This window comes from Urocitellus parryii, chromosome 5 (genome assembly GCF_045843805.1).
Source record: "Urocitellus parryii isolate mUroPar1 chromosome 5, mUroPar1.hap1, whole genome shotgun sequence".
In the NCBI taxonomy this organism is placed as follows: Eukaryota; Metazoa; Chordata; class Mammalia; order Rodentia; family Sciuridae; genus Urocitellus; species Urocitellus parryii.
Genome location: NC_135535.1, coordinates 9,941,394 through 9,967,685, shown reverse-complemented (window position 1 = coordinate 9,967,685; position 26,292 = coordinate 9,941,394). Strand labels below are relative to the sequence as shown.

At 57.8% G+C, this 26,292-nt stretch overlaps 1 protein-coding gene across 3 annotated transcripts; it reads right to left on the bottom strand.

Moving 5' to 3' along the window:
• Positions 1 to 2,963: 2,963 nt before the first annotated feature.
• On the bottom strand, positions 2,964 to 26,017 carry Csnk1e (casein kinase 1 epsilon). 3 transcript variants are annotated; one of them, XM_026411455.2, is made up of 11 exons: positions 25,919 to 26,017; positions 22,929 to 23,016; positions 13,685 to 13,795; positions 13,460 to 13,608; positions 11,456 to 11,684; positions 10,685 to 10,855; positions 10,014 to 10,162; positions 6,070 to 6,262; positions 5,832 to 5,971; positions 4,991 to 5,055; positions 2,964 to 4,160 (listed from the first exon to the last, which is right to left on the bottom strand). In XM_026411455.2, exons 2-10 carry the CDS (start codon positions 23,002 to 23,004, stop codon positions 5,023 to 5,025), a joined length of 1,251 nt encoding a protein of 416 aa, XP_026267240.1. In that variant the 5' UTR covers positions 23,005 to 23,016; positions 25,919 to 26,017; the 3' UTR covers positions 2,964 to 4,160; positions 4,991 to 5,022. The 3 variants fall into 3 exon arrangements, with proteins under 3 accessions (XP_026267240.1, XP_077654498.1, XP_026267241.1); XM_077798372.1 differs by lacking the exon at positions 25,919 to 26,017 and adding an exon at positions 25,476 to 25,711; XM_026411456.2 differs by lacking the exons at positions 2,964 to 4,160; positions 4,991 to 5,055; positions 5,832 to 5,971; positions 6,070 to 6,262 and adding exons at positions 8,851 to 9,250; positions 9,345 to 9,448.
• Between the last annotated feature and the right edge of the window lie 275 nt (positions 26,018 to 26,292).

Sequence of the window (26,292 nt, the reverse complement as noted above, 5' to 3'; positions counted from 1 at the left end):
GCCCACTGTGGCCAGATTGACATTCCTAGGTTAGCATCCTGTGTCCTCTCCCCATCTTGCAGGTGCTGCTGATGAGTCGGGTGGTGAAGTGGTGTGGGCTGTGGTGAACAGCAGCATCTCTAGAGCTGATTGTTCCCATTTTGCAGATGAGGAAAGCGGAGCTGAAGAAGGATGAGCACCTTGCAGGTAGGGCAAGGGAGCGCTGGATTTATACCCACTTCTGCACAATCTGGCATCTGCCTCCTCCAGTCTCAGCTGCTCCGAAGTGCCTCCCCAACCCCCTGGACTTGCAACTCCTTGCAAGGGAGTTGATCCAACTCCTGGGCCTTTGCACAATCTAGGAATGACTTTCTCCACCTGTCCAGCCCCCAGCAAACTCCCACTCACCTTTACTTCAAGGTCAAGTATCTGAAACACCTTCCTCTACACCAGGTACCTTATCTTCCTTTGTCTTTATGTTGACCCCTGGACATTACACGGTGGATTCTGGATTTAGATGAGCCACTTGTAGCCTGACTCCTTCCCCTGACGAGGCTGTGGGCCTCTGGAAGCCAAGACTCACTCTTCAGGTTTGAGATGTATAAATACTAGACTCGTGAGTTACCTGAGCAGTGAAGGTCAAGAGCATGGGTGGTAGACTCCAGTCTCTTCCATGCCTTTCTCTGTCATCTACAAAATGGGGATCACACTCCATTCGCCTCACTGGATTGTCATGAGCAATGGGCTGGAAACGGCTGGCCCACGTGAGCCCTTGTGAATCTAGCCCTGTGCCCATCATGGTCTTCTGTACTCTGAGGACCCTCGGAAGCACACATCATCCGCTCGCTTGCAGAAAAGAAAACTGAGACCTGGTACCCAAGGTATCCAACTGGCCCTCTGGAATCCAACCCTGTGCTCCCCACCCCTGCCCCACCTCAGCCTAGCACCTCTCAAATAGCCCTGGCACCCACACAAGCCCAGTCAGGTGCGTGTTAGCTGCATGAATGGAAGATGAGTCACGGGTGGCATGCTTGCCCTCTCTGGTCAGACCAAAATATCCTGGTGAATGTTTGGCGTTAAGTAATAAACTCTGACTGGGTGATGCCTGATGGTCACTCCTCTGGCCTCAGCTTCAAGTCATTTCCTTAATGTCAACTGCTGTCCCCTCCCACACAGTGCACTCCCTGAAGAAGCAACACAGGAAGGACAAACCGGAAACTAGCGAGAATGAAGGGGAAGAGCCCTCCTCGGGAATGATTCTGATTATGGCTTTGTATGGCGTGACTTTTGTATCTGTAAACATCCCACATCCAAAAAAACAAACCAAACTGGGGTGAGTGTGTGGGAATGCATTAACTCCTTATTAAAACTGATAAAATAACCAGAGAATATTTCAAGTTCTTTCTGAGCACTGTAATGTTTTTAAGGACAAGAAAAAAATATTTTTAAATGCTTTCCTCCACAGGTTTATTTTTGGCAGTAATATTAAAATTGTTATTTTCAAATGTATTGTAGAATACAGCAAACAAGTAAACACATTAGTGTTATTACAATTTTCACTGTAAAAGAAATAAGATTAAGAGAAGAGATAAGCTCCTCAGATTTCTCCCTCAGGGCCACAGTTGGTAACTTTCCACTGTGTGGTCAGGCATCCAGCCCAGAAGGTCTCCAAGCAGGGAAGGGACAGGCGGGGTTGGGGGGGGGGTTTCTGTGGGGTTCCCCAGGGCCTCATTGGGCCAAGTGTGTGTGAGTGGAAGGCACATCCTAGGTCGACCAGTTGACCATGGCGCCCCATCTTTACCCAGCCCAGGAAGGTCTTGCTCACCACTGTAGTTCCAGGGCCCACTGGCATTTCTTGGCTTTGGGTGACACCCCCTGACAGACCTGATGTCTGTGAATAGGAATCCATGGGCTGGGACTGGGGCTCAGTGGGAGAGCACTCACCTGGTACCTGTGAGGCACTGGGTTCGATCCTTAGCACCACTTAAAAATAAATAAAGTAAAAGCATTGTGTCCATCTACAACTTGAAAAAACAAAAGAACCCACCTTTGCTTCCACCTTGCACATGGGGGTATGAGTTCCAGGCTCATGAGCCAGGCTGAGGTCACCAGGTCTTCAAATTCCAGCACTGGAAGGAGTTTGGAACTATGCCCAAAGAATGCCTCCCAGAGCCCACCCCACAGGGCTGGCCTCTCAGCAACGATGGCTTTGCTATCTCTGGGTTCAAAGAGTGCTTCTGGGTTAACGAAAAGTAAACCGCGTTACACACCTGTAATCCCAGTGAGTCAGGAGGCTGAGGCAGGAGGATCAAAGTTTAAAGCCAGCCTCAGCAACTTAGGGAGATCCTGTCTCAAATAAAACATAAAAAAGACTGGGAATGTAGTTTATTAGTACAGACTGCTGGGCTCAATCCCCAGTACCAAAAAAAAAAAAAAGTAAACTGTGTCGGATAAACCCACTTTGATGGACATTCTTTGACATGCTCCTGAGACAAAGGCCCACCAGGTTCAAGGCTGTCCTTCAAGACTACACTGACCTGGGGAACCACCCTGGAACCCAACTCCAGTACTATTTCCCACAGAGCTGTGTGTCCTCTGCTCCCTTGAGGACCCTTGTTTTGGGGCAAGGTGGCCAGGGTTCAAACCCTGCTCTGCCACCCGAGAGCTCAACCCTGGGCAGGCCATGCTGCCCTGGACTGTCTTGGCATAAGGCAGGGCTGTTGAGAGGTCCCAGAACTATGTGGACAAGGTGGTGAGGAGCTTCAGGGGACTGCTTTGCTGAGCATGGCCCCGGGCCTGGGCATCCCTGGCGGAGGCAGGGCGCATGCTCACAGCCCGCCCCAGGACCCCTGGATCAAAGGCTGTGCTTTAAGAAGCCCCACGAAGTGAGGTCTTGTCCCCAGCCCCACACAGCAGGCCTCCCAGGCTGCTGGGAAGAAGATGACGCAGGGCAGACACGCAGACGGAAGGCCGCCGCACCACGTTATCCTCTTCTACTTTATTACTTCAAATTAACAACCACAATAAAGCTCAAAAAAGTCCGATATTTACACAGGAAAAAAGTACAAAATTCCCCCCAAAGTTCTTCAGTATTTTTTTCAATTTTTTAAATTACAAAGTAATAAAAACCTTTGCTCTTTAATTAAAAAAAAAAAAAGGAAAAAGGGGAAACAGAGGTAAATAAATTAGGAAATACACACACGGAGAAAACAAACAAAAATAAAATAAAAAACAAAAACAGGTGTTAACTAGGAAGGATGGAAAATCCAACACTTAGCCCTGACCCCAGGCTCCTCCCCAGAAGGCAGGGCCCAGGGGAGGGGGACCCCAGGTGACTGTCAGGACCAGAGAAGTAGTTGATAACCCAGAGCAGGTGCTGGCTGGGAGTAGTCTCCACAGTCTCTGCCCCAGACCAGGCAGGAATGGAAGATGGGACCGCCACAGGCTGGCATTTGGGGACTGGTGGTGGCAAGGACCCGCTGTGCCCTGAGGGATGTGGAGGCCACTGTCCACCCCCACATCCCTTCCACGGGGATAACAAACTCAGCCTGGCAGGTGGGGACAGGGCATCGCTGCTCTGGGACACAGGTCAAATACGCGCACACACACATACACACAAGGCAACAGTGGCCACCACCTCACTCAAGGCTTCATGGAGAGACAAAGGAAGGACCCAAAAGCTCAGGGGGACGCTGGAAAGTCCAGCACAGAAAGTTGGCCACTGTCATCTCAGAGGGACAGGGGCTGTGCGCATCTCCTTGGTTCCAAGGCTCAGGGAGCCCGGTGGAACCCGCCTTCGACTGGCCGACCGCTGCTGCTGTGGGCTCCCGCGTCCCTGCTGGCTGCTCTCCCACACCGAGGGGCGCCCTCCGGCAGGCGGATGGTGGTGGCAGGAACAGGTGGCTGAAGTGGGGCCTTGGCATCTGGCTGGTGTGAGCCGGTGTTGTTGGGGAGCATTTGGCAGCCTGAAGGCTGGGGACAGCGGGCAGTGCAAGGGGACACGGTCCTCAGTGCTAAGGGCATCCATCTTTTTGCCGTTGGCAAAATAAATCAAAGAAACAAGATCCATCGTCGGTTTTGTGCTGGGTTTTTTCTTTTTGTTCATTTGAGTGGTTTTCTTTCCATCTTTTTGTTTTGTGTTTTTTTGATTTTGTTTTTTTAAAGAAAATACAGTGAAGACACTAGAGGGGAAGAAAAAAGACGCATGAGGCGCCCCGCTGCCTCTGTTCCCCCACCTGCTGGACCCCTTCACCCTAATTTCTTGTCCCTGAGGCCACCCCTCTTAGGGCCCAGAGCTGGCGCAAGTCCAGCACACAGTAGGTACTCCATTTCCCTGGGAAGGGAGCAGGCTCTGTCCTCTGTCCTGGACATACTTCCCGGGACCTGTCTGCCCAGCTGTGCACAGACAGGCTCGTGGGCTAAGCTGGGCGTCTGAGGCAGGGAGCCCAGTCCCACGCCCCAGCTCCATCTGTGGGCCAATTGCTGCTGAGCGAACCATGTTCAGGGTGTTCTGGTAGAGGTCACGTCCCTCAACTGGTGAACCTCTGCACACGGGCCACTCACTGTCCCCAGGGAGCTCAGCTCTCCACCCTCCCTGGAGGACCACCCTCACTAGGCCAGGCCCAGTCACCACCCGGCTTCCTGCCAGGCAGCAGCAGCAGTCCCACCTCGGTGCACACTGGCCAGCGGCCTCTCCTCTGCTCACCTGTTCTAGTCCTTCTCATGAGCTAACCTGTTTCACAGCCTGGAGGCCAGGGCAGGCCAAAGCCCTGTGGAAGGTCAGCGTGAACCAAGGTTCCAGAAAGTGTCAAGGACGGGGGTGGAGGGCTGATTTCCCAGAAGAAGTCAACCCCCAGTCCCGCTGGGAACCTGCAGGACTGGACGTTTACGCTCCCTCGAGGACCCTTGTTTTCTTGGGGCTAGCAGGTGCCATCTGCCGTCCCCCCGCACCCCAGAGCCATGTGCTTCCGGGCCTGGCTGTGCTGGCTGGCTTGTGGCAGGTCCCACTCACCTAAGCAAACACTGGTCCAGCGATGGCTCTCCTCACTTCCCGAGGTGGTCAAATGGCACGCTTGTCTTCGCAGGGGGTGGGGTAGGAGCAGAGAGAGGTGGGTGAGCTTCAAGGCCAGGACCTAAGTCTCCCTGCTGTGCAGCTCAGCCCCACCCCTGGTAAGCCCCTGGAATCAAGGGAAGGGGTGATCCCGAAGACCCTAGGAGGTCCTCGTTTGTAGACAGAGTTGGGGGGGGGCAGGGCACAGAGGCACACAATGTGACTGCTTTAGGCCACACCCAAGTCGGTGGGCCAAGTCCACTAAGGCTCCCACTCCCCTCCAGCTGGACACAGTCCCTCCCTCCGACCTCTCCTAGTCCAAATATGACCTTAAGAGAAACTACCAGGGGCTGGGGCTAGAGCTCAGTTGGTGGAGTGCTTGCCTTGCATGCACAAGGCCGTGGGTTCGATCCCCAGCACCAAAAAGAGAAGCCACCAGATAGAAGCTCACCTGTCCCTCTATCCCATGCTTTTGCCAAAGCTAGTAAGGACCACTGGGGGCTTCCTGATGGCAGGGGCTGTGACCACCTTGTCTTTGAGGCCCTGATGCCCACCAAGATGGGCACCCAGCAGCGAGGGTCAGACCCCAGAACTGCCACTTGCTGGGGCACATTGTTCTGAGCCTCAGTCTCTGGCTTTGCTCAGTGAGGGGGGCTAATGAGCCTCAGGGAAGTAAAGAGGTCAAGTCCTAGCCCAGGCCAGGGGTTTGCTCTGGGGTTACGCAAGTCAAGGGGAGAAGAGAGCAGAGCCAGAGGCCTGACCTGCACGGGGATCTCTGGCTCTGCCGTGGCCGCTTGCTAACCTGTGAGGCTGAAATCCGGGAGACCTCCTGTCGCCCAGTGAGGTCTGAGGACGAGACGTTGGCGGGCGCGCCCCTGTGCAGCCGCATGCTCACCTTCCTCTCCCGGTCCACCCGTGAGATCGCTCTGGGAGAAGTATTGCCTGGAGGACGAGGAGGGAGCAGCCCTCAGCTGGGGACAGAAGCAGGACCCCAGCCCTCTGGCCCATCCCAAAGCTCACAGCCCCAGGCCCCTACTAACCAGCTTGCTGGATGCGGGAGGCAGGGGTGGAGGCCACAGGCTCGGCAGCACTGCGGAGCCGGTTGGCAGTGGCCCCCGTGGGTGGGCCAGGGGGAAGGGCCCGGGTTGTGGACCCCCGCAGCTGCCCCATCCTCTCCTCGCGTTCGTGCTCTCTCCGCTCTCGGTCCACATCCTCGGGGTTCCGGGCTGCACCCTGCAGGGACGGGAGATGGCATGCTGGTCAGCCCCGAGACCTGGGTGCTCTGTGCCCAGCACCTTTGCAGGACAGAGGGGAAGCGAGCTGGGGGCATCTCACAAACCCTCTGGCCCAGCCTCCTTCCCAGAGTGGGAATCCTTGATCTCAGAGGCTTGGAAATGACCCTGGGTCACAGAGAGGAGAAATAGCCACGCAACACTCAGAGGAAGGACAGACAGCACCGAGAAGCAGGGGAGCTCAGGCTGCACTGGAGCCCAGAGGAGTGGCTAACACTCCACAGTGACCAAGGGCAACCCTTGGTCTCCCAACCTGGCCCCCTCCATGTACCAAGAGCCGTTGGCCCCTCAGGCTTTCCAAACCATGCAGGGAAGGAGTTCAGAGGCCCACCTAGCAGAAGGCAGGGAACGTCAAGAGGACAGGAGTCGCAAGGCTCGGGGAAGGCAGGGCCAGGACTTGGCCAGGGGACCTGGTGCCCAGCCTTGAACTGCCTGCTGCAGGATGGGAGCTCAGGGGAGCAGGGAAGCAGCCGGGCTAGCTGCCCTGTGACAGACAAGGCTGGAGAAGGGTGCCCGGTGCCCCTCGGGGCCCTGCCCTCTAGCCACTGCTACCCCCACAGGAGGAAGTGAAAGGTCCAGAGAGGAAGTGGTGCGGGAGCAGGGCCTGGCCGTGTTACCTAGTTGGTCCCGGGGCCGTCCACAGGGAAGGGCAGGGGGCTGGCGTGAGGGGGGCCGCATCTGTGGAGGAGAGAGCTGCGGGCTGAGCAGGGGACCTCACACTGGCTGGGGAATTAGCTGAGGGGCCCTGTGCCCTGGGGAAGTGGAGCAGACCTGCCTTTGGGCACCTCTGGAAGCAGCTGGGATCAGAATGATCTCGAGTCCTAGCAAGGAGCCAAGCCAGGCTAGTCCTAGCCCCACTGCTGGGCAGAGGTGCCCCGGGCCTTATCCTTGTCTGACCTGGCCACAAAGCCTCACGACCTGTCTGGGGTCACACAGCCAGAACAGAGCTGGGGACCCAGTCCTACCATGCACCTCAAGAGGACTATTCAAGGCCTGACCCAGCAAAACACCCCTCACTCCTCCCACCAAAAGCCCACCACGCAGGCCTAGGCCCACCAAGGCTCCACCCACTCAGCCCCAGGCTGGCACTGGGCAGGAGCCACAGCCCAGCCCGAGAAACCAGAGCCGCAGCACGGCTCGACTCCTATGACAGGGAACCAGGCTCAGGGAGGCTGAATGATGTGCTTGGGTGCCCGCCCAGCCCTGGAGCCAGCAGCTGAGTAGATGGAACCCACCTGCGGCAGCCCCACAGCTCAGGCCACCAGCAGTCCACGCGCAGGAGGAAGAGAACTACTTATGCCCCGGCTGCTATCCAACCCAAACAACCCCTTAAGAAATGTGCACCAAGGAGCTTTTCTGGCCTTTATTTGCCCCATAAGAAAACATAAAACTGTCAACATCCGAGCATCTGCCCCTGCTGCGTGGACGTCTGTCCTGGGCTGTGAAACTTCCTCCTGTCAGTGGCTTGTCCTGAGAACACGTGCTGACTGCATCCCAGGGTTCAGGTGTCCAGGAATTCCAATGCCCTCATGCCGAGGAACACAGAGAGGCTCCTCCAAGGTCAAGGTCAAGATCATGGGAGAGTCACTGCCCATGGTGCCCAGCATGGAGTCCTGCCAGCTGGTATGGCTTCCTGCAAGGTATGTGTGGGGGTCTTGGTCTTGGGGGAAGGCTGTGGATGGTCCCCACTGCACATCATGTGGCTGCTCCCGCCTGGGGCTCACGCGGAGGTGATGGTGCAGACGTCGGTGACGGATGAGACTATCAGTGGCCCTGCCTAGCTTCAGACTCCAGAACCTGACTCAAAGGGGACCCCAGGAATGGAGTCAGAGTGCCAGCAAGGGGGAGGAGTGCCTGGCCCAGCTGGAGAAGACATCTTGTTGCTGGTCAGTCCCACAAGGGGAACTGTCAAGGAGCCATCTAGAACAGCGTTGTCCACAGAACTTCCCAGGACGACAGAGATGCTCACATCTGTCTCATTGGATGCAGCAGCCACTACCTCGTGGCTCCCAAGAGCTTGGAATGTGGCGAATGTGACCGAGGAACTGCATTTTCCATTTTGATTAACTCTAATTGAACTCTCCATGTAGCCAGCAGTTACGGAAGTGGACGTCACAGTCCAAGAGAATGCAAAGCCCTTTCTTAGAGCTGGGCTGAGCCAAAGAACTAAGTCCATCACAGAACCAGACTCAGGGACGACTTCCCATAGGGCAAGGGCCTGGTGTCCGAGGCCCTGAAACGCACTGCAGGAGGAAGGGGTGCTGGGTACCCAGGCACTCAGTCATGCTCTAAGCTGGAAGGAACCCAATGCCCACCTCCCTCTCTGCCCTCACAGAGGAGGGCAGTACAGCCTTCTCCTCAAAGCCCTGACCTGCGAGATGGCCATCTTCTGCCTGTTCTGCCTGGGACCCAAGGAGAAGAGAAACCCAGGACCAACATGCCAACCTCAGCATTCAGAAGGACCCGGCCTTGGCCCTTGGCATCTGGCGGAGCACCGAGGGACACGATGTAAAAGAAGCAAACCAGGACGAAGGCAGGAGGCATTTAATGAGTTCAGTTTCGACACAGAGGCCGCCCACGGGGCCTGGGCCTGGTCTTGGTCCAGGGCCTAACAGGCCCCAGGCAGGGCCACAGTTTTCTTCGGGCTCGTCCTGGCCTCAGGCAGCTGGTTCATTCCTGAGGATTCCCAAGTAGGGCCTTTCCAATACTCTCCACCACAGGGCCATCTCAGGAATGGGTGCCCCCACCATCCCAAGGGACATTTCCTCATGCCTGGCCCTATCAGGCTCAGGCACACTGGTGATATCAGAACTGGGGCCCTGGAGTCCAGACCACAGGCCAGTAGTTTTGAGGGGGCATCTCCTCCACCTCCTCCACCTCCTCCACAGGCCTATCTGGGGGGCCTTGGGTGCCCAGGATCGCCGGGCACCTGGAAGGGACAGAGAGGGCACAGCTGAGTCCAGCCTTGGTGCTTGCTGGCCAAGTGGCAACTCTTGGAAGAGCCAGGCCTTGGAGGTCCTTACCAGTAGGTGGATGGATACGGGGGCCCGGCACAGGGCCAGGGCCGGGGGCGGGGTGCTGCAATAGCTTCGCTGTCCCGGGGCTGAGCCTGGCTCGGAGAAGCCCCCTTTTCCAGAAGAGATGTGAAACAAGACACACGATTTCACGGACTCCAGAGCTCCAGGCACGGCTGGCGACCACTTCTCCCCACCCCACCCCCAGGACCCTTAAAAGAGGGAGACAGAACAACCGCCTAGCAAGACCCAGGGTCCCACGACCAGGAAGAGAGAAGCCACTCTGAATGGATCCAGGCTGGCTAGGGGGGCCTCAGTGAAGGCGGTCACCCAGGACGTGCAGAACAAGAGGAGCAAGATGGAGCAGGCCACAAGGAGGGCAGCGGGAGGGCCCAGCAGAGCCGTCCACGCCCTGCCCCGGGCCCCCAGGATAGACTGGAGGCTGAGCCAGGTCCTCCTAAGCCTGCCCACGCCCTGCCCACTGTGGCAGCGCATGCTGTCCACACTGATGTGGCTGGATAGGGGTGGCTCTGGGACCCTGGCGAGGTCACTTGTGCTGTCCAGCTCGTAACTCCCATCTGTAGGGAGCCCTGCCCCCCACCAGGCCATTCTGGCCTTATGAGGCAAGGCCTTCCCCATCCAGTCCCCCAAGCCCGCCTTGGCCTCCGGGTGACTCACGAATTTGAGCATGTTCCAGTCGAAGACGTAGTCGTAGGAAAAGCCCTGCCGGTGGAAGAGGTTGCGGAAGAGCTGGCGCAGGTAGGAGTAGTCGGGCTTGTCATCGAACCGCAGGGAGCGGCAGAAGTTGAGGTATGTGGAGAACTCGGCTGGGGGGTGACAGGGAACAGAGGAGGTCACTGTGAGGCCCATGCTCCCAGGTCCCCGGCAGCCACCATTGCCCAAGCCACCCAATGTCCCTCTGAACAGTTTCAACCTAAGAGGGGGCAGGATGAAGAACAGAACCACAGGCTCCCTATGCTACTAGTGCTCGGCCCCAGGAGCACAGCCTCTTCTCGGAGCTGCTCCGGGGAATGTGGCCCACAGCTCTGCACCTGCTCCCGGCACTCCAGGCTCACAGAGACCCAGGCCCATAGCAGCCAGAGCTCAAAGGGCGGCCAAGGGCCCTGTAGTGGACACACTCCCGACACGATCTAAGCAACAGCAGGCAAACAGCCACTTCCTCCTCTAACAACTTGGGCCAGGAGAGGACTCTAGATGGCAAGGCACGAGTGTGGAAGGGGACACCCAGTCTGCGACATCAGGCTGGGGCTCCAGGCCTCCCACATGCAGTGCAGCCACAGAGCCCCCGGGTAGTCCTCTTGCGCCCGTCCTCCCCACCTGGTACTCACAGGGGTACCCTTTGCAGAGGACCTCAATGGGCGTTGACATCTTCTTCTCGCTGATCCGCTCATACTTCTGGCGCTTGGTGGCTGCTTTGAGACCCTGCCAGGGCAGGGAGCCCAGGTTGAAGTACATGAGCACGTAGCCCAGACTCTCCAGGTCATCGCGACGGCTTTGCTCTGCAGAGTCAGAGGCAAGGTGAGGGGCAGGGTCCACACAGGCCCCGAGCTCCTCCTCAGGTCACATTCTTTACTGCATATCTGGCAGCAGACAGCCGTCTCCAGCACCCGCTGGCTCCCGTTCTGCAAGACGGCCCGAGGCAGCACCTTCCCACCTCAGTCTGGGTCCAGTTTTTCAGCTCAGGGGTTATTTCATTCAGCAACTCTGAGTGGGCACCCGCCACCTGCCCACCCCACAGAAGCAGCACAAGCTGTGGCACGAGGCGGGCTGAGGTCAAATCCAGTCCCAGCACTCATGAGGCCCTGTGCCCTGGAGCAGCCCATGTTAAACTGGCCGGAGCTTCCCAGAGGAACAGTTGGGGAGCATGGCCCTCCCCACTCAGTGGGGTTGCCAGGAGGCCAAGGCAGGGCATGAAGGGGTGGCCAGCACACACAACTCTACTTATGAAGGGAAGATGTGGACGCTGGGTCCAGGCCTCAGGGCAGACTCGGGGAGAGATGCTCAGTGGTCCAACCAGAAAAAGTACCCGGGGGCCTCTGACTGAGGTGGGGGGAGCCAGGCAGCTGGTGGCCGGAGGCGCCACTCGGGAGCTCACTCACCGATGCCCAGGTGCGTGTTGATGGAGGCGTAGCGGGCCGTGCCGGTCAGGTTCTTGTTTTCCCGGTAGGGGATGTGCTGGTGGGTGCGGGCATCCCGGTACTTCTTGGCCAGGCCAAAATCAATGATGTACACCAAGTTGCCCTTCTTCCCCAGGCCCATGAGGAAGTTGTCGGGCTTGACGTCGCGGTGGATGAAGTTCTTGGAGTGGATGTACTCGATGCGGCTGATCTGGGGGGTTAGCGGGGTGGGGGGGTGGGGATCAGTGGAGGGGCCGCTGCCACATGCCTCGGGCCAGGCCCCAGAAGAGCAAAGATGTCAAATGCACCCAGGGTCCCTGCCCTGGCCAGGGAGAAAGGTTTGTCCCCAACTATGAAGGATGGCTTCAAGGCGCAGGCCAGGGAAGGCGGCCGGGAGACAGTGCCACCAGGATGAGCTCTGAGGTCGCGGCAGGGAGTGGGAGCCAGGAGGAAAGGTAAGGGCGAGACCCAGGAAGGAGGGTGCGGGGGAAGGACCGTGGGCCACCACAGTGGCCTGCCGGCTGGCTCCAGTACCACGGGACCCAGAGGCAAGCAACCTGGGGGAGGGGCAGCTGGGAGCACAGAGGAGGCCTAAACCGGCAGAGGCGTGAGATGGCGCACCCAAGTCCTGACTCCACTTGGCTTCCAAAGGACACCAGAGTCAGGGTGTGACTTTTTTTTGGGCGAGTGGGGGTACTGACAATTTAACCCAGGGATAGTTTACCACAGAGCCACACCCTTGGCCCTTTTTATTTTATTTTTTATTTTTGATGGTGCTGGGGATTGAACCCAGGGCCTTATGCATGCAAGATAAGCACTCTACCAGCTGAGCTACATCCCCACAGCCCTATTTTTTTTTTTTTTTTAATGTTGATGGACCTTTATTATATCCATTTGTTTATATGCGGTTCTGAGGACCAAACCCAGTGCCTTGTACGTGCTGGGCAAGTGCTCTCCCCCTGAGCCACAACCCCAGTGCCCCCAGCCCTATTTTTTATTTTGAGACAGAGTCTTACTAAGTTGCTTAGGGACTTGCTAGTTGCTGAGGATGGCCTTGAATTTGTGATCCTCCTGTCTCAAGCCCCCTGAGCTGCTGGGATTATAGGTGTGTGCCCCCATATCTGGCCCTTTAAGAATTTCCGAAAACTCAAATTAAGATCCATGCACAGGACAGGTCCTCTGGCTTGTCATGCCCAGCTCTGGGCCTCCGGCATGACAAAATATCTCCAGGAGCTTTACTGAATTTCACCCTGTGAGAATCTCGCGATCCTCCTCTGCGCACCCACAGCCTAAAATTGGAGTGTGCTTGCGACAAGGCAAGATCTGCATGGTCTTTCTTCCCAGAACTGGGGACTGAACTCGGGGGCTTACACATGCTAAACCACATGTTACACTGACTTTCACCCCCAGCCTTTTTCGATATTTTGGAGACAGGGTCTTGCTTGCTAAGTTGCCCACATTGGTCTTGACTTGCAATCCTCCTGCCTCTGCCTCCTGAGTAGCTGGCTATGCATTTTATATTTTTAAAAAGCTCTCCTCTGTATGGAAAGGGCCTAAGGATCTACACCTTCTCTGGCCTAGGCACTGTGTGGCTTCCCACTTAATCCTAGCACCCCAGGGAAGGGGAGACTGAGAGCAGGTCACGGAGGCTCAGAGGGACTCAGCAAATCACCTCGGGTTCCCACACTGGGACAGGACACAACCTGCGTGATCACCACAGGGCAGAGCCGAGGGCCCTCCCCAGACCCTGACCTGGCAGCCTGGCGCCTGGAATCTGCATTTAAACAAATGTCCAGGACGCTGAGGACAGCAGTTAAGGTTCCTGGCTCAGGAAACAGGTCTGTCTTGTCCCTGTCCCTGCCCCCTCCCCTACTTTCCTCTGGAGGCAGGATGCAGGGTTAGTATCCATGGCCACTAGCAAGATGGGGAAGTGGACGCTGCAGGGCAGCTGGGCAGGCCACCTTGACGGTGCGCAGCGGGACTCACCATCTGGTCCGCCAGGAGCAACACCGTCTTGAGGCTGAACTTGCGGGAGCAGAAGTTGAAGAGGTCCTCCAGGCTGGGCCCCAGCAGTTCCATGACCATCACGTTGTAGTCGCCCTCTGCCCCGCACCACTTGATGGACGGGATCCCCACTGGGGCGGGGCGACAGGGCTGTCAGGGCGGTCCCTCCCCACCCGCGCCACCGGCCCACGGCAGCCCTCGCCTCACCTCCTCCCTGCATCATCTTGTAGAACTTGCTCTCGATGTGCAGCTGCGGGTGCTTCGTCTTCACACACTCCAGCTTGATGGCCACCTCTTCACCAGAGGCGATGTTGGCACCTGCCCAGGGTGGGGGGCAAAGGCCCAGCTGACTCCCAGCCAGCCAGGTGGTTGCCACCCGGCATTTGAGGCTGCTGTGGCTCAGGTGTGGGGCCAACTGGGCATCTGCCTCTCAGGGACAGAGAGGTGGCCAGGAGGCTTCCCGAGGGAGAGTGAGCAGTACCATGCGCCACGGGAGGAGGCAAGACGCCCCCAGCTGCTCAGAGAACCCGAGGTCAGGGCTGCGAGAGGGCCTGATGGGGGAGGGGACACACAAATGGTGCCCAGACCACAGAAGGGGTGGAACTTAACCCCAGAGACAGGCTGGCCAGTTGGGTGTGGCGGGCTGAGGTGTGTGTGGAGGGACCAGAAGCCCAGAGGGATGGGCACTGTGCCCTCCCGACACCCTGAGCTGCAGAAGGTACTGACCAGCACCTGCCTGCCCACCAAAGCTGCCCCCCTCAAAGGCAGCCCACACATTCTGTCCCAGGACGTCCCCTCCTCTATCATCGGAGTATCATTCCCCCCGCACAGATGAGAAGGCTGAGAGCCACTCAAGGTCATACGGCTGGCAACTGGGGGACTGGGGAGCGAAACCTAAGTGGGCGTGGTAGCACCTGCCTGCATTCCCTTGGGAGGCTGAGGCAGGAGAATCGCAAGTTCAAGACCAGCCTGGGCCTAGCAGACTCTTGGTTTAGCAGACTGGCTCATTCAGTAAGACGCTGCCTCTACACTTAAGAAATAATAAATATACAAGGGGCTGGGGTGCAGCTCAGGGGCACCACAGCCCTGGGGTCAACCCCCAGCTCTGCTGGCTTCGGCCTCTAGGTGTAGACAGGGTCCTGCCTGCAACCCCTGTGTCCCCTTCTTACTGCAGCCTTGAGGGGTGCGTGTGGCCTAAGAAACACCCTAAACACACCAAGGCCCAGCTCGCAGCCTGGGCCCGCCCCAGGGCTCAAGAAGCCACCAGAAAGACCAAATCCAGATAGAGCCTTGCCTCAGTGTCTCCAGCTGCGGTGGAGGCTGAGCTGCAGTGGAGGCTGAGCGGCAGGGCTGGTGCCACCTGCAGGGCAGCGAGTTCCCCTCAGGGGCCAGCAGCGCTTCCAGCTCCAGACACAGAGCAGAGTCACACCGCATCCAACAGGAAGCCAGGGCACAAACACAGAACATCCCACGGGGCAGGATCCCATGGGCACCTCACACCAGGGGAAGCACGGGACCAGTCAAGGAACACCCCGGCCACGGCGGACACCCCAACCAGGGGATCCAAGTGCAGCGAAAGCGTCCACAAGGAAGGGGAACGAAAAAAGTACAGCCACTCTGCACACGTCCAGGAGAGGAAGCAGTCACCCACTCCTGAGCACAAGCCCTAGGGGACACCTGGGGAAAGGACAAGGATGGACACTGGAACCAACAGCCCTGATGCCTGGCAGCTGAGTCGCTGACAGCAATGTGGTCACATAAGGAGTCCCAGAGATGGAGATACTTTTAACCTGGCAACCAGGCCACTCCCGGCTCCTCAACATTGGGCTAAAGACAGCAGGCCAGAGCAGCCACCACAACAGCCAAACAGTGGAAATGACCCATTGGCCCAGAGCCGATGAATGAAGACAGAGAGTGGCCCATATACATGTGGAATATTATTCAGCCATGAAAAGGAGCGGAGTACTGGTAACACATACCTCAACACAGGTGAACCTTGAAAGAAAACATTCTGCCCAGCCAAAGGAGCCGTACACAAAAGAAAATGTGCTTCTATTGTATTATATTCATTATATGAAATGTCCGTATCCATAGAGATGAAAACAGATTAGTAGACACCAGGGTGGGGAGTGGCTGCTTAACAGGCATGGGGATTTCTTCTGGGACGTGCTTTGAGACTAGATGGGGTGGTGGCTGCACAAAGTTTTAGTAAACCACTGTACTGCACATTTATTTATTTGGTACTGGGGATTGAACTGGGGGTGTTCTACCACTGAACCACATCCCCAACCCTTTTTTATTTTGAGACAGGGTCTAAGTTGCTAAAGCTGGCCTCAAACTTGCAATCCTCCTGCCTCAGCCTCCCGGCTGCTGGGATTACAGGCATGTGCCATCTCGCCTGACTTGAACTGTACACTTTAAAATGCCTGATCTTATGCTATGTGGATTTCACCTCAATTTTTAAAAGAGGGAGTAAAAGCAAGTGACAGATGAAAGTACAGTTCTATCTGTCTCAATTTCAAAGCTCCGTAAAGATATAGTTTAAGGATACAAACATGTGATAAAACCTCAATGAAAGGGAATAATTTAAAATGTCAACTAGTGGTTATCTCTGTGAGGGGAGGCAGATGACAGGACAGGCAGGGGTACTGAGGGGCCTTGAAAGGGACAAGAATGGCCTCCTCTTTCAACTGCACAGTTCCCAGGGAAAGGTCCCATATAACCTTAGGGTTAGGCAAGGCTTAAAAAGACCCCCCTGTATGGCAAAGATGCCAGATGTGGTACAGTGCCTGGGGTTTAATCCCCAGCACCGCCCAAAACAACAGCAAACCCACCAGAAATGAAGCAGAAAGAAAAACTACTCAATTCTTATCACAGACAAAAGGCTGACAGCTAACAGACTCCTACAAATCAGTAGGAAAAAGAAGCAGGAAATAGGGCAAAGACCCTGAAGCGCCTTCCCAGAGGAAGACCAGCTACGAAGGGCTCGCTCAGCAAAGGCCTCGACTTCTCTGTAAGAGAAATGCAAACTACAGTGACCCCCAAAGACCACTTCTCAGCTAGGACCGCCAAAGGTCCACAGTGAGATAGCGCAGGTTTGCTGGCAAGGCTCGACAGGTGGCTCCTCCCCAGGTGGCTGAGACAGTCCAGCAGCACCTGCACATCTGAGGGTTCAGCCAGCACCGACACCCCTGCACTGTGCAAGCCGAGGCCTGGACAAGGCTGTCTGCAGCAGCAAACGCTTGGAAATGACCCAAATGTCCATCACTGGGGAACTGGTTAGAGAAAGAATAGCCCATCCACAGGCCAGAACACAATGGAGGGAGAATGAGGAGGCCCTCTGTGCAGGAGAGGAAGATCTCCAAGGCAGGAAGCGAAGGGCCAAGGACTGAACCACACTGTCCTCATCTTCCAGCTGCGGAGCAAGCTGGGGAAGCGGCATCTGCCTTTGGTAGATTCCACACAGAGCAACGCGGAAAAGAAACAGGAGGAAGCAGCCAGGCGGCCAGGACGCTCGCTGGATACTTTGTTAAATCCAACTCTTCCACCAGGAACTGTAACCGCACAGGGTAACAACGCGCCCCTCCAACTGGCCAACTCCTGGGTTTCTGGTATATTCCCAAGGATGTACGAGCAAGGGTAGAATGTTTCCATCACCCCCAAGACATGGGTACCCCTTAGAAGTGAGTACCACCCTCCTCAGCCTCTGTCCCTGGCCACACTAATCTACTTTGTCTCTGGATTTGCCTGTTCTGGACATTTCACATAAACAGAATCATATATGATCATTTGTTGACCTTCTTCTTCTTCTTTTTGGGGGGTCCTGGGAGTTTAACCCAGGTGTACTTAACCACTGAGCAATATCCCCAGCCTTTTTTGGGGGTACTGGGGTTTGAACTCGGGGGCACTCAAAGCTGAGCCACATCCCCAGCCCTGTTTTGTATTTTATTTAGAGACAGGATCTCATTGAGTTGCTTAGGGCCTCGCCATTGCTGAGGCTGGCTTTGAACTCCCGATCCTCCTATCTCAGCAAGCTGCTGGGATTACAGGCATGCGCCACTGAGCCCAGCTATGCATTTCATTTTGAGACAGGGTCTCATCAAGTTGCTTAGGGCCTCATTAAATTGCTGAGGCTGGCTTTGAACTTGCCATCCTCCTGCCTCAGCCTCCTGAGCTGTATGATCTGATTCTTTGACTTAACAGTTTAGTGTTTGGATGTTAGTTCTATAGATATATATTCTGAATTCTGAGCCACACAAATTAAGAAGAGGTGACTAAGCCCAATGAGCAATGGCAGAAAGCAAGTGCAAACTGTAAAGTGCTTCTGACACACTGGCATTCACTGCTTGGTAGAGTCCACAGGTCTCAGGGTACAGTGAAGACGTGGCATGGGAGGGGGGCCAGGGCATCCTTGATCTGATGCCCTGCCCCTTCTCACCACAGGTGCACGAGGCAGCAGAATGCAGCAGGTATTCTCCATGCCAAGCCGCTGACCCCTGTCTCGACTCCCCACCTCCTAGGCAAGGCCTGGGCGAGTCACCTCGCACTCTGTGCCCAGGTGCCTCACCTGCTACGCTCCTGGGCTGCCCCAGGCACAGGGCTCAGCAGTGGGATCTGGCACGCACAGGCACAGCTCTACCAATGTGAAGGCTGCCAAGGAGGGGGCGAGGGCAGCCCTAGGGAGCAAAGACGCTCCTCCCTGGGCAGCGCGAGAGCTCCCAGCACAGGAGCAGGACTGAGCCAGGCACAGAGGTCATGACAGGCACAGGCCAGCGGGGGGCATGCAGCCAACTCTGAGTGGTTTGGTACAGCAGGACCCCAGACATTGAAGGAGAGTGGAAAAGGAGGGCAGCGCCAGGATCTGAAGGTCTCGAGAGGCCTAGATGAGAGTGTGGCCTTCCCTGAGGACTCCAGCCAGGCACGAGGTTTGGGATCTCACCGATCCTGATCCTGACACTTGAGGCTAGAGAAACCCTGGTGTGGGAGCTCCTTGTCGGGTGTTGGCAGTGCCTGACCTCTACCCACCTCCTCCCAAGCTGAAGTAACTAACGGTGTTCCAAGACCTTGCCAAATGTCCCATGGGGGGCAAAAGTCAGCACCCATTAAGATTTACTGGTGTACCAGAAAGGGCTGGAGGGGACCCGAGGGGTCAGGAGACCCAGGAGGTGGCCACTGCGGCTGTCCAGGCAGGAGCTGCTGGTGGCCTTGCCCAGGCAGGGTGCAGATGTGGATGATGCCCGAGGCAGGCCTTGGCCACAGAGACTGCAGCAGCTGCATGTGGGCGGGGTGTGGGGGGTGGCACACAGGAGGGGCACTTCATCCCCCGAGCCCTGGCGCCATCCTGCCAGAGCTACTGCTCACATCTCTATCTGACATAATGAAAACCTCAAACTCCAAAGGTCGAGTGACCATATGCCACACAACTTACCAAGGACAGGGACTCAAGCTGTTGGGCAAAGCCTCTGGCCCCCAGAGTGCTGGAAACCTTCTGTCGCAGTGTTCTCCCCGACTGCCAGCCCTCTGGCGCCTCAGATCCCACTGAGGCTGCCAGATCGCCCTCCTTTCTCACAGCCACTAGGCTGAGCAGCAGAGAGGGAAAGTGCCTGGCCCATGAGGGACAGGACCCGCTGGCGCAGAGCAGGGCTTGAAGTAGCGCTCCCAAGGCCCCTGCTCTCTCTCTCCATTCCACTTCCCTGTCATCGGCTCACCCAATTCCAGACAGGTACTGAGCCCTGACCAGGAGCCCAGGCCCGTGCAGGAGCTCTGCTCACCCTCGGCGGCTGCAGGAAAGCATAACTGGCGGCGAGAACCGCGCAGGGCGGGGCCCATGGAGGCAGATGGCCACGGCTTCCTGGCAGAAGCTGCTTTGGGAGGTGAGTGGTCTAGGAATGGTGGAGAGGGCCTAGGTGGAAAGGCTTGGAAGCCAGAGAAATGGCCCCATTTCAAGTGCAGAATGTGGCCCATTGGTTATATAGCAGCCACATGAAGGGCCTGGTGAGGACAGGAGTAACCAGCCTCACATGGGGCTCACAACAGACGCCATCAGGGACCCGTGGGTGCAGGGAGGGGTTGAACCCACCTGCCCAGCAACAGCAGCAGTAGCAACCTTTGCACCCGGTGTCAGAGGCTGGAGTGTCCCCCTGACAACCTCCCCCAGAACCACCTGAAGAGCTGAGGACAGGGATTCCTTTTTGTGTGTGCATGCAGGGGGACTGGGGACTGAAACCAGGGCACTCTACACTGAGTGACACCTCCAGTCCTTTTAAAAATATTTATGAGGCAGGGGCTCACGATGCTGCCCAGGCTGGCTTCAAACCTGTGATCCTCCTTGCTCAGTCTCTCAGGTCACGGGGACTGCAGGCATATGCCACCACACCAGGCTAGGGCAGCGTTTCTAAGCAGTCTAGAGTTGCCCAAGACGCACGGTCAGTGGGCAGGCCCAGGGCAAGCCGCCTCTGGACCTGTGCGGCCAACTTGAGCCCCTTAACAAAGTGGGTGCACTCTCCTGGCCACCCCTCAGCAACAAGGGCTGGGAGCCTGGAGAGCAGCTGTGGGGCTCACAGTGGCACCCCTAATGAGGCCATCAGTGTTTGATCCTGGAAAGCAGCTTGGAAGCCGTGTCCAGCCCCACCTGCAGAGGCCATCTGGAGTAGGGCCCTGGCCCTGGCTCTGGTAATGAGACAGTGGCCAGAGCTCTGAACAAAGAGAGCCAGCAAGGCCAGCCGAGGGGACCCACAATCCCTGCTGTCTCCAGGCCAGCAGGACACCGGCCTAGGGTGGTGCCAATGGGAGGGCACCTCAGGGCAGAGCCCCCACACCCTCGCACCACTGGAGTCTGGATGGTGGCGCAAACTGGCTCCCTGACCCCCAGGCCAAGAGGACCCAGATCCTTGGAGAGCAATGACTCCCAACTCAGCCCAGGGGCGGGACACGGTATGGAACCTGCTGGGCTCAGCAAGCAGGTGCTTTCCACGCCAGGTCCTCAAACTCCTCACAACCCCACCTCTACCCTGAGAAGCCCGTTGGGTGCAGTGGCACAGCCTGCCATCCCAGGACTCTGGAGGCTAAGGCAGGAGGATTCCAAGTGAGAGGCAACTTAGTGAGACCCGGTCTCAAAATTTTAAAAAGGGCGAGGGATGTAGCTGGGTGGTAGGACACCCCTGGTCCACTACCCAGGGCTGCAGACAGAGAAAGGAAAGTTAAGAAAACTGACTGCCGCCGTAGAACTGTCATCTACACACAACTTTAAAATAAATGGAGAAGTCAAGGATGGCAGAAGTCACCCCTCGCTCAGGGTGTACAGCTAGAAAAGGAAACACGGGTATCCAAACCCAGGCCAAACGGACTCCACAGCTGGCCGAAGAGGGGCGAATCTGGATGTTTTTACAATAAATGAGATGACTGTGGAGAGCCCGGAAGACCTGCCTTCAGGGAGACGGTGGCTTTTCTCAGTGATCTGGGGAGGCCCCTCCCTCCAGGGGCTCCACTTCCGTCTGCAGAAAGAGGGCCTGAGGGTGCTGCCTAGGAGCGGTGCCTGCTGTGCCAAGGGCCAGGTCTGCGCCCTGCAGTCCCGAGCCCGAGGCTCAGCGGCGAGAACGTCCTTTCCCCCACTGTCCGTCTTCCCAAACAGGTGGTGGGGACCTCCACCACACAGACAAGACTGCAGCTCAGAGAAAGCATCTCATGCCAGATCACACAGCAGACCAGGAAGACACTGGGACCCAAAGCTGGTGCAGTCCCCAAATCCCAGGCTTTTCCAATCCTGCCATGAAGCTCTTGCACACCCTGGTCCCTGTTTTAGCACTTGTCCACTTGACAGTCACTGGACACCTACTGGGGCAAGCCACACGCCAGGCCCAGGAGAGGGTGGGCAAACTCGACCCTATGCTTGCCTTCCAGGAGCTCAGAGATGCAGCGAAACCTTGATTTAAGTAAGTTTTGAGACAGGGTCTCACTAGGTTGCCCAGGAAAACCTTGAATCCCTGGGCTCAAGTGTGGCTCCCCCCTGGCCTCCCGAGGACCGGGACTGCACACCACTGCGCCAGCTGGAGAAGATCTTAAACCAGCTGCAGCCACACAGGCCTGCTTCCTGTTCTGAGCCCCAGCATGGTGGGACACAGATCTGCCAAGCACCGGGCAGGGAGCTGCCCACCAGGCCAGCACTCCATGGCCCACAGGGCACTTTCCCATGGTCGCTTCATCTGTACCTCCAACAGCATTTGGCTGGGGGGCTGACTTCACAGGGGGGACCCTGAGATCACAGGACAGCCACACAGAGTGCGGCCTAGAACACAGGGCCGCCTGTCCTCGGCACCCACTCAGGACCGTGTGGTGTAAAGGCCACCTTCTCCAGTTTCCTGGGGCAACCTTGGGTGGTCACCCTGACTATGCTGCGCCTCATCTTCACCAGCAGCATCTCGAGGGGCTCCATGAGGGAGGTAACGCTGGAAAGGGCATCCAGGTAAGTGTTCATAGACCTCGTGTGCCCCGCCCCACACCTGAGAGCCCCAGCCCCCCTGGGCAGCAGGTCTCCTCTGTGGGGACAGGGCCCTGACTGCTGGTTAAGAGGAACCCTCAAGGTCTGAGTTGGTGCCCAGGCACATTGACGGGTCGGCATTTCCTGCCCAGGACAAAACCAAAGAATTTTCATTTCCTAAGCAGAGAAGCAGATGTGGCCTGGTTCTGCTTGCCAGGGCACAGGGACAGGATGGAGGATAAACCCCAGGGGAGCTTGCCACCTTGCTCTATAACCCCAAGCCCATCATCAAGGGAACCACCAGCTTCAGACCAACACTCAGAGGCAGGGCTGCAACCCGACCCTGGGAGCAGTGCCCCCAGCAGGTTGAGAAGGCAGCACTCAATGGCAGAAGCACCACTTCTCCCAGGCCAGAGAGGGCTGAGATGTCAATGATTTGTTTAAAATGACAACACTGACCAAACTCAGATTTAACAGGAAGCACATCCGGAGGGAGAACTCCCTGGAGGAGGAGGACCCCCCCACCCCCGGGTCATTCCAAAGCCTGTGTGGGCTGCATTCCAGAAGGCCAACCACAGGGACAGCCTTGCTGGGGCCAGGTGGTAGCCTAGGCCTTCTCCCTACCAGCACCCTTCTTCCAGGACAGAGGACACGGGGATGCCAACCCAGCCTGGGCTTTCCCAGGCCCAGATGGAGACCCAGGTCAGCTGCAGCTGGAAACTGCAGCTAAAAATATCCTCCTCTGCCCAGCACAGCAAGTGGGAGCCCCGCCCTGCCAGACGGGGTTCCAGACAGAGCCAGGAACCCCCGGCTGCCTCCCTCCACCTGAGGCTTCCTTCTCCCCCTGGGATGCTCCTAGAGGCAAGACCAGCCCCTGGAGCACAGTTCTGGCTTCAGATCCTGAAATCCTGGGATCTTTTCTCCTCATCATCCCCAGGACCATCCCAGGGCTCCAACTGGGCCAGGCAGACTTACCCAGGTAGATGTCTCCAAAGGACCCACTCCCGATCTTTCGGCCCAGGCGGTACTTGTTTCCCACACGTAGCTCCATGATTCACTCTCGCTGCAGAGGGAAGCAGAACTCGGGTCAGAGAACTGGGAGCTGGGAAGGGGCCTCACCCACCCCTCCCCACCAAAGGCCAGGCAAAGCCACAAGAGACTTGGAAGACCAACCATCTCCCTCCCACTGCCCAGGAAGCAATTTGACCTCACTTTGCTTAAGGGCAACCAGGTGTCAGGTAGCCCAGCAGCCACACCCACACATCTGGGAGCAGCCTCAGCAGGTCCTGCACAAGACACTAGAGAAAACAGCCCCCTTTAAGCCCAACATCTAACCCACCCCCAAGCCTGGCCAGTTCCCAGTGTGTTTTGAGGGAGGGGGCCTGATCCACACTGGGGGAGAGGCAGGACAAGGACCTGCCAACCTCCACGCCCTCCACTCCTGACACCAAGAGCCTTTCACAGCCCTCTGCCTGCATCTGTTTGGAAAGACTGTCAGGCTGACTTTTTTCAAGACTAGGAGGGCTTCTCCCTGGGAACTGGCCCTGGGCTGGGGCAACCCAAGCCAGGTTTAAGTGTCCAGTCCCTGTGGGACTAGAGTCATCCTGATTTGAGAAGCTCCCCTTCCTTCTGCTATTCATCCTAGGTACCCCAAGCCCACCACCAACACGGACCTCTAAGCCACCTGGCAGGGATCTCTGTACTGGTCTGGGGCAGAGGTCTGGGCACCTGTGCTCCTGCCAGCAAAAGAGGAGACTCACAGGCAGTTTTGGTGAGAATGGCAGGGAATGGCAGACTGGGAAACAGGGAGGGGGGTCCAAGAGACCTCAGCGTGTTTACAAGAGGGTTAGTCTGCGTGAGCAAGAGGGGACTCCTTTTGCAGACAGGAACTCAGGCCCAGAGAGACCAAGCCACAGCCCTCATGCCATCCAGCAGCAGACAGTGCCAGGGTCCCAACAAGGAGCTGACAGGGGGCCTGCTGGCCCTCCCAGCCCCCGACCCTCACACACAGGGCTTCTTTCATGCCAGGGATGGAAGGCAAAGCAGGAAGATGGGAAAGCAGCTGTGCTGACCCTTCCCCATGCCAAGGGCTGCCCCCAGAAGCCAGGGACCTGGGAAGGGAGCTGGGAGAGACTCCTTCCTTTGGTAGTCAGGCTAGACTTCCCTGAACCCAGCAGAGCGAGGAGCCAATAGCTCCTGCCTCAGAGTAATATCCCAGTCTAGGGTCGGCTCCCAGGGAGAAGCCTCAAGCCATCGGCAGCCACAGGAAACAGCCTCCACCCGGTGGCAGCCAAACTCTCCATCAGGGCCTCTGCCCACATGCCTGGCCTGGCCCAGCTGAGGCACCACGGCTGCCAGCAGCACACTCCACACTTGCAGGAAACCCACACGCCACACACCCCACATTCACACGCCGTCCAGCTGCCCGGTGTGTACCCGCCAAGGGAAGTGAGGAAAGCACACAAGCAATGAGCCCTGCTGGGGGGCCAGCGAGTACGCATACAGCCCCCCCCCAGCCCGTTTCCACCAACGCTGATTCAGAGACCACACATGGCAGCCGGGGAGCCGCAGGTTAGGAAAGAAACATAAATATACCCGCATCCTATATTACATAAATACCCATGCCGGGTTATATAAATACCCATGCCCTCTGTCTGGGTGTCTTACATAAATATACTGCACATAACCCCACAGCCCCCCTCGGCTCACCGGGCTGTCTGCAGAGAAGGGAACAGGGGTGCAAACCACCAGCCCTCCAGGACCCCCCAACTGCTCTGTGCCAGCTACCCAGACAGCAGGGTCTCCCCAGCGCTGGGGGCCCAGGGCCCTAGGAAGAGCCTTGTGTGTCCCAGCATCCCCCAAAGGAGAAGGGAAAGGGTTCATCCGAGAATGGGGGAAGCTTTCCTGTTCTCTGGCTGCTTTTCCCATGAGGGTGGGGTAGGGATGGGGGGAGATAAACAAAGTAAAAAAACAAAAAACAGGCAGACATGGAGTCAGGAGTTTCAGTGGGCAGGTTTTTTACTTCCTGACACCTCCTTCCTTCCCTAGTGGGCAGGTTTTTTACTTCCTGACACCTCCTTCCTTCCCTAGAGGCAGGACCCTTGTCACTGGACCATAAAGGTAAAAACTGAAGGGGTATCCCAGCCCCCAGGCAAAGGAGACCCAAACTGGGGCCATGTACTGGAAGCATCTTAGGACACCCTTCTTGCCCCCAATCCTTCTGCTTGAGAGGTTAGGCCAACAAGAAAACATGTAAAGAAACTAAGGGCAAAGTTGGGGAGGGGGGTCCCCACACCCTGAGTTTGGGTGCTTCGAGTTGGGATCCCTCTCTCTAAGGTCGGGGCACAGTTTTGCTCCCAGAGACCTGCAGAACAGGATTTCTCACCCACAAATGGGAGAATCGCGTCCGATAAATAACCCCCCTTCCTTTCTCCACAAAGGAAAACAAAGCCCTCGGCCTGGGCGACCAGGCACCCCATCACCCCAGGACTCCCCTCCCACAAGCGGAACAGCCTTGCTGACCCTGGCTCTGGGGCACCCGGCCAGAGAGCAGGGGGGCGCCGTGGTGGTCCGCGAAGCCGACAGAAGCCCCGGGTTGGCCGGGAAGCCCGAATCCACAGCATCGGGTGCCCTCTGCACCCCAGTCCCTCCCTCGGCGTCCCCAAGTCACGGCCCTGAAGCCGCCTCGGCGGCCGGGGCCTTGGAGAGTCCAGCTGGGGGAGGCGGAGGCGGGCGGGGCCGAGGGGTCCCCCCCCTCAGGCCTGCAAAATAACAGTCCCCCTCCTCGGTCCCCAGCCGCGCCTTTGTCCTCGCGGGCCGAGCGGGCGGCGCCCGGAGTGCCCCCCCAGCCCCGCGCGAGCGCGCGCGTGTCGCCCTCCGCTCCCGGCAAAAACAAAGAGGCGGAGGAGCCCCGTTTCCCCCCGGGTTTGCGCCCCTCGGCGGGCCCGCGGACCCCCCATATTTACCCCTCCGGGAAGGCGCCGGTGCCGGGCCGCTGCTCGGGGGGCTGCCGCGGGCGGGGGCGGCCCGCCGGGGCGGATGCCGGAGGATTCGCGGGGCCGCCCGGCGCGCCAGCCTCTCCCGGCCCAGCCGCCGCCGCCGCCGCGCCGCGCCGCGCTCCTCTCGCTCCGCTCGCCCCGGCCGGCTCAGGCTCTGGGCTCTCGCCGCCGCCGCCGCCGCCGCCGCCTCCCGGCCGCCCGCCCCCGCCGCCGGCTCGCGCGCTCCCGCCCGGCGCGCGCCCGTCGGCTCCCATTGAGCCCCGGGCCCGCCCGCTGATGTCATCCCCGGCCCGCCGTCGCCGCCCCGGAGGATTTAAAGGGCCCGCGCCCTCCCAGTCTGG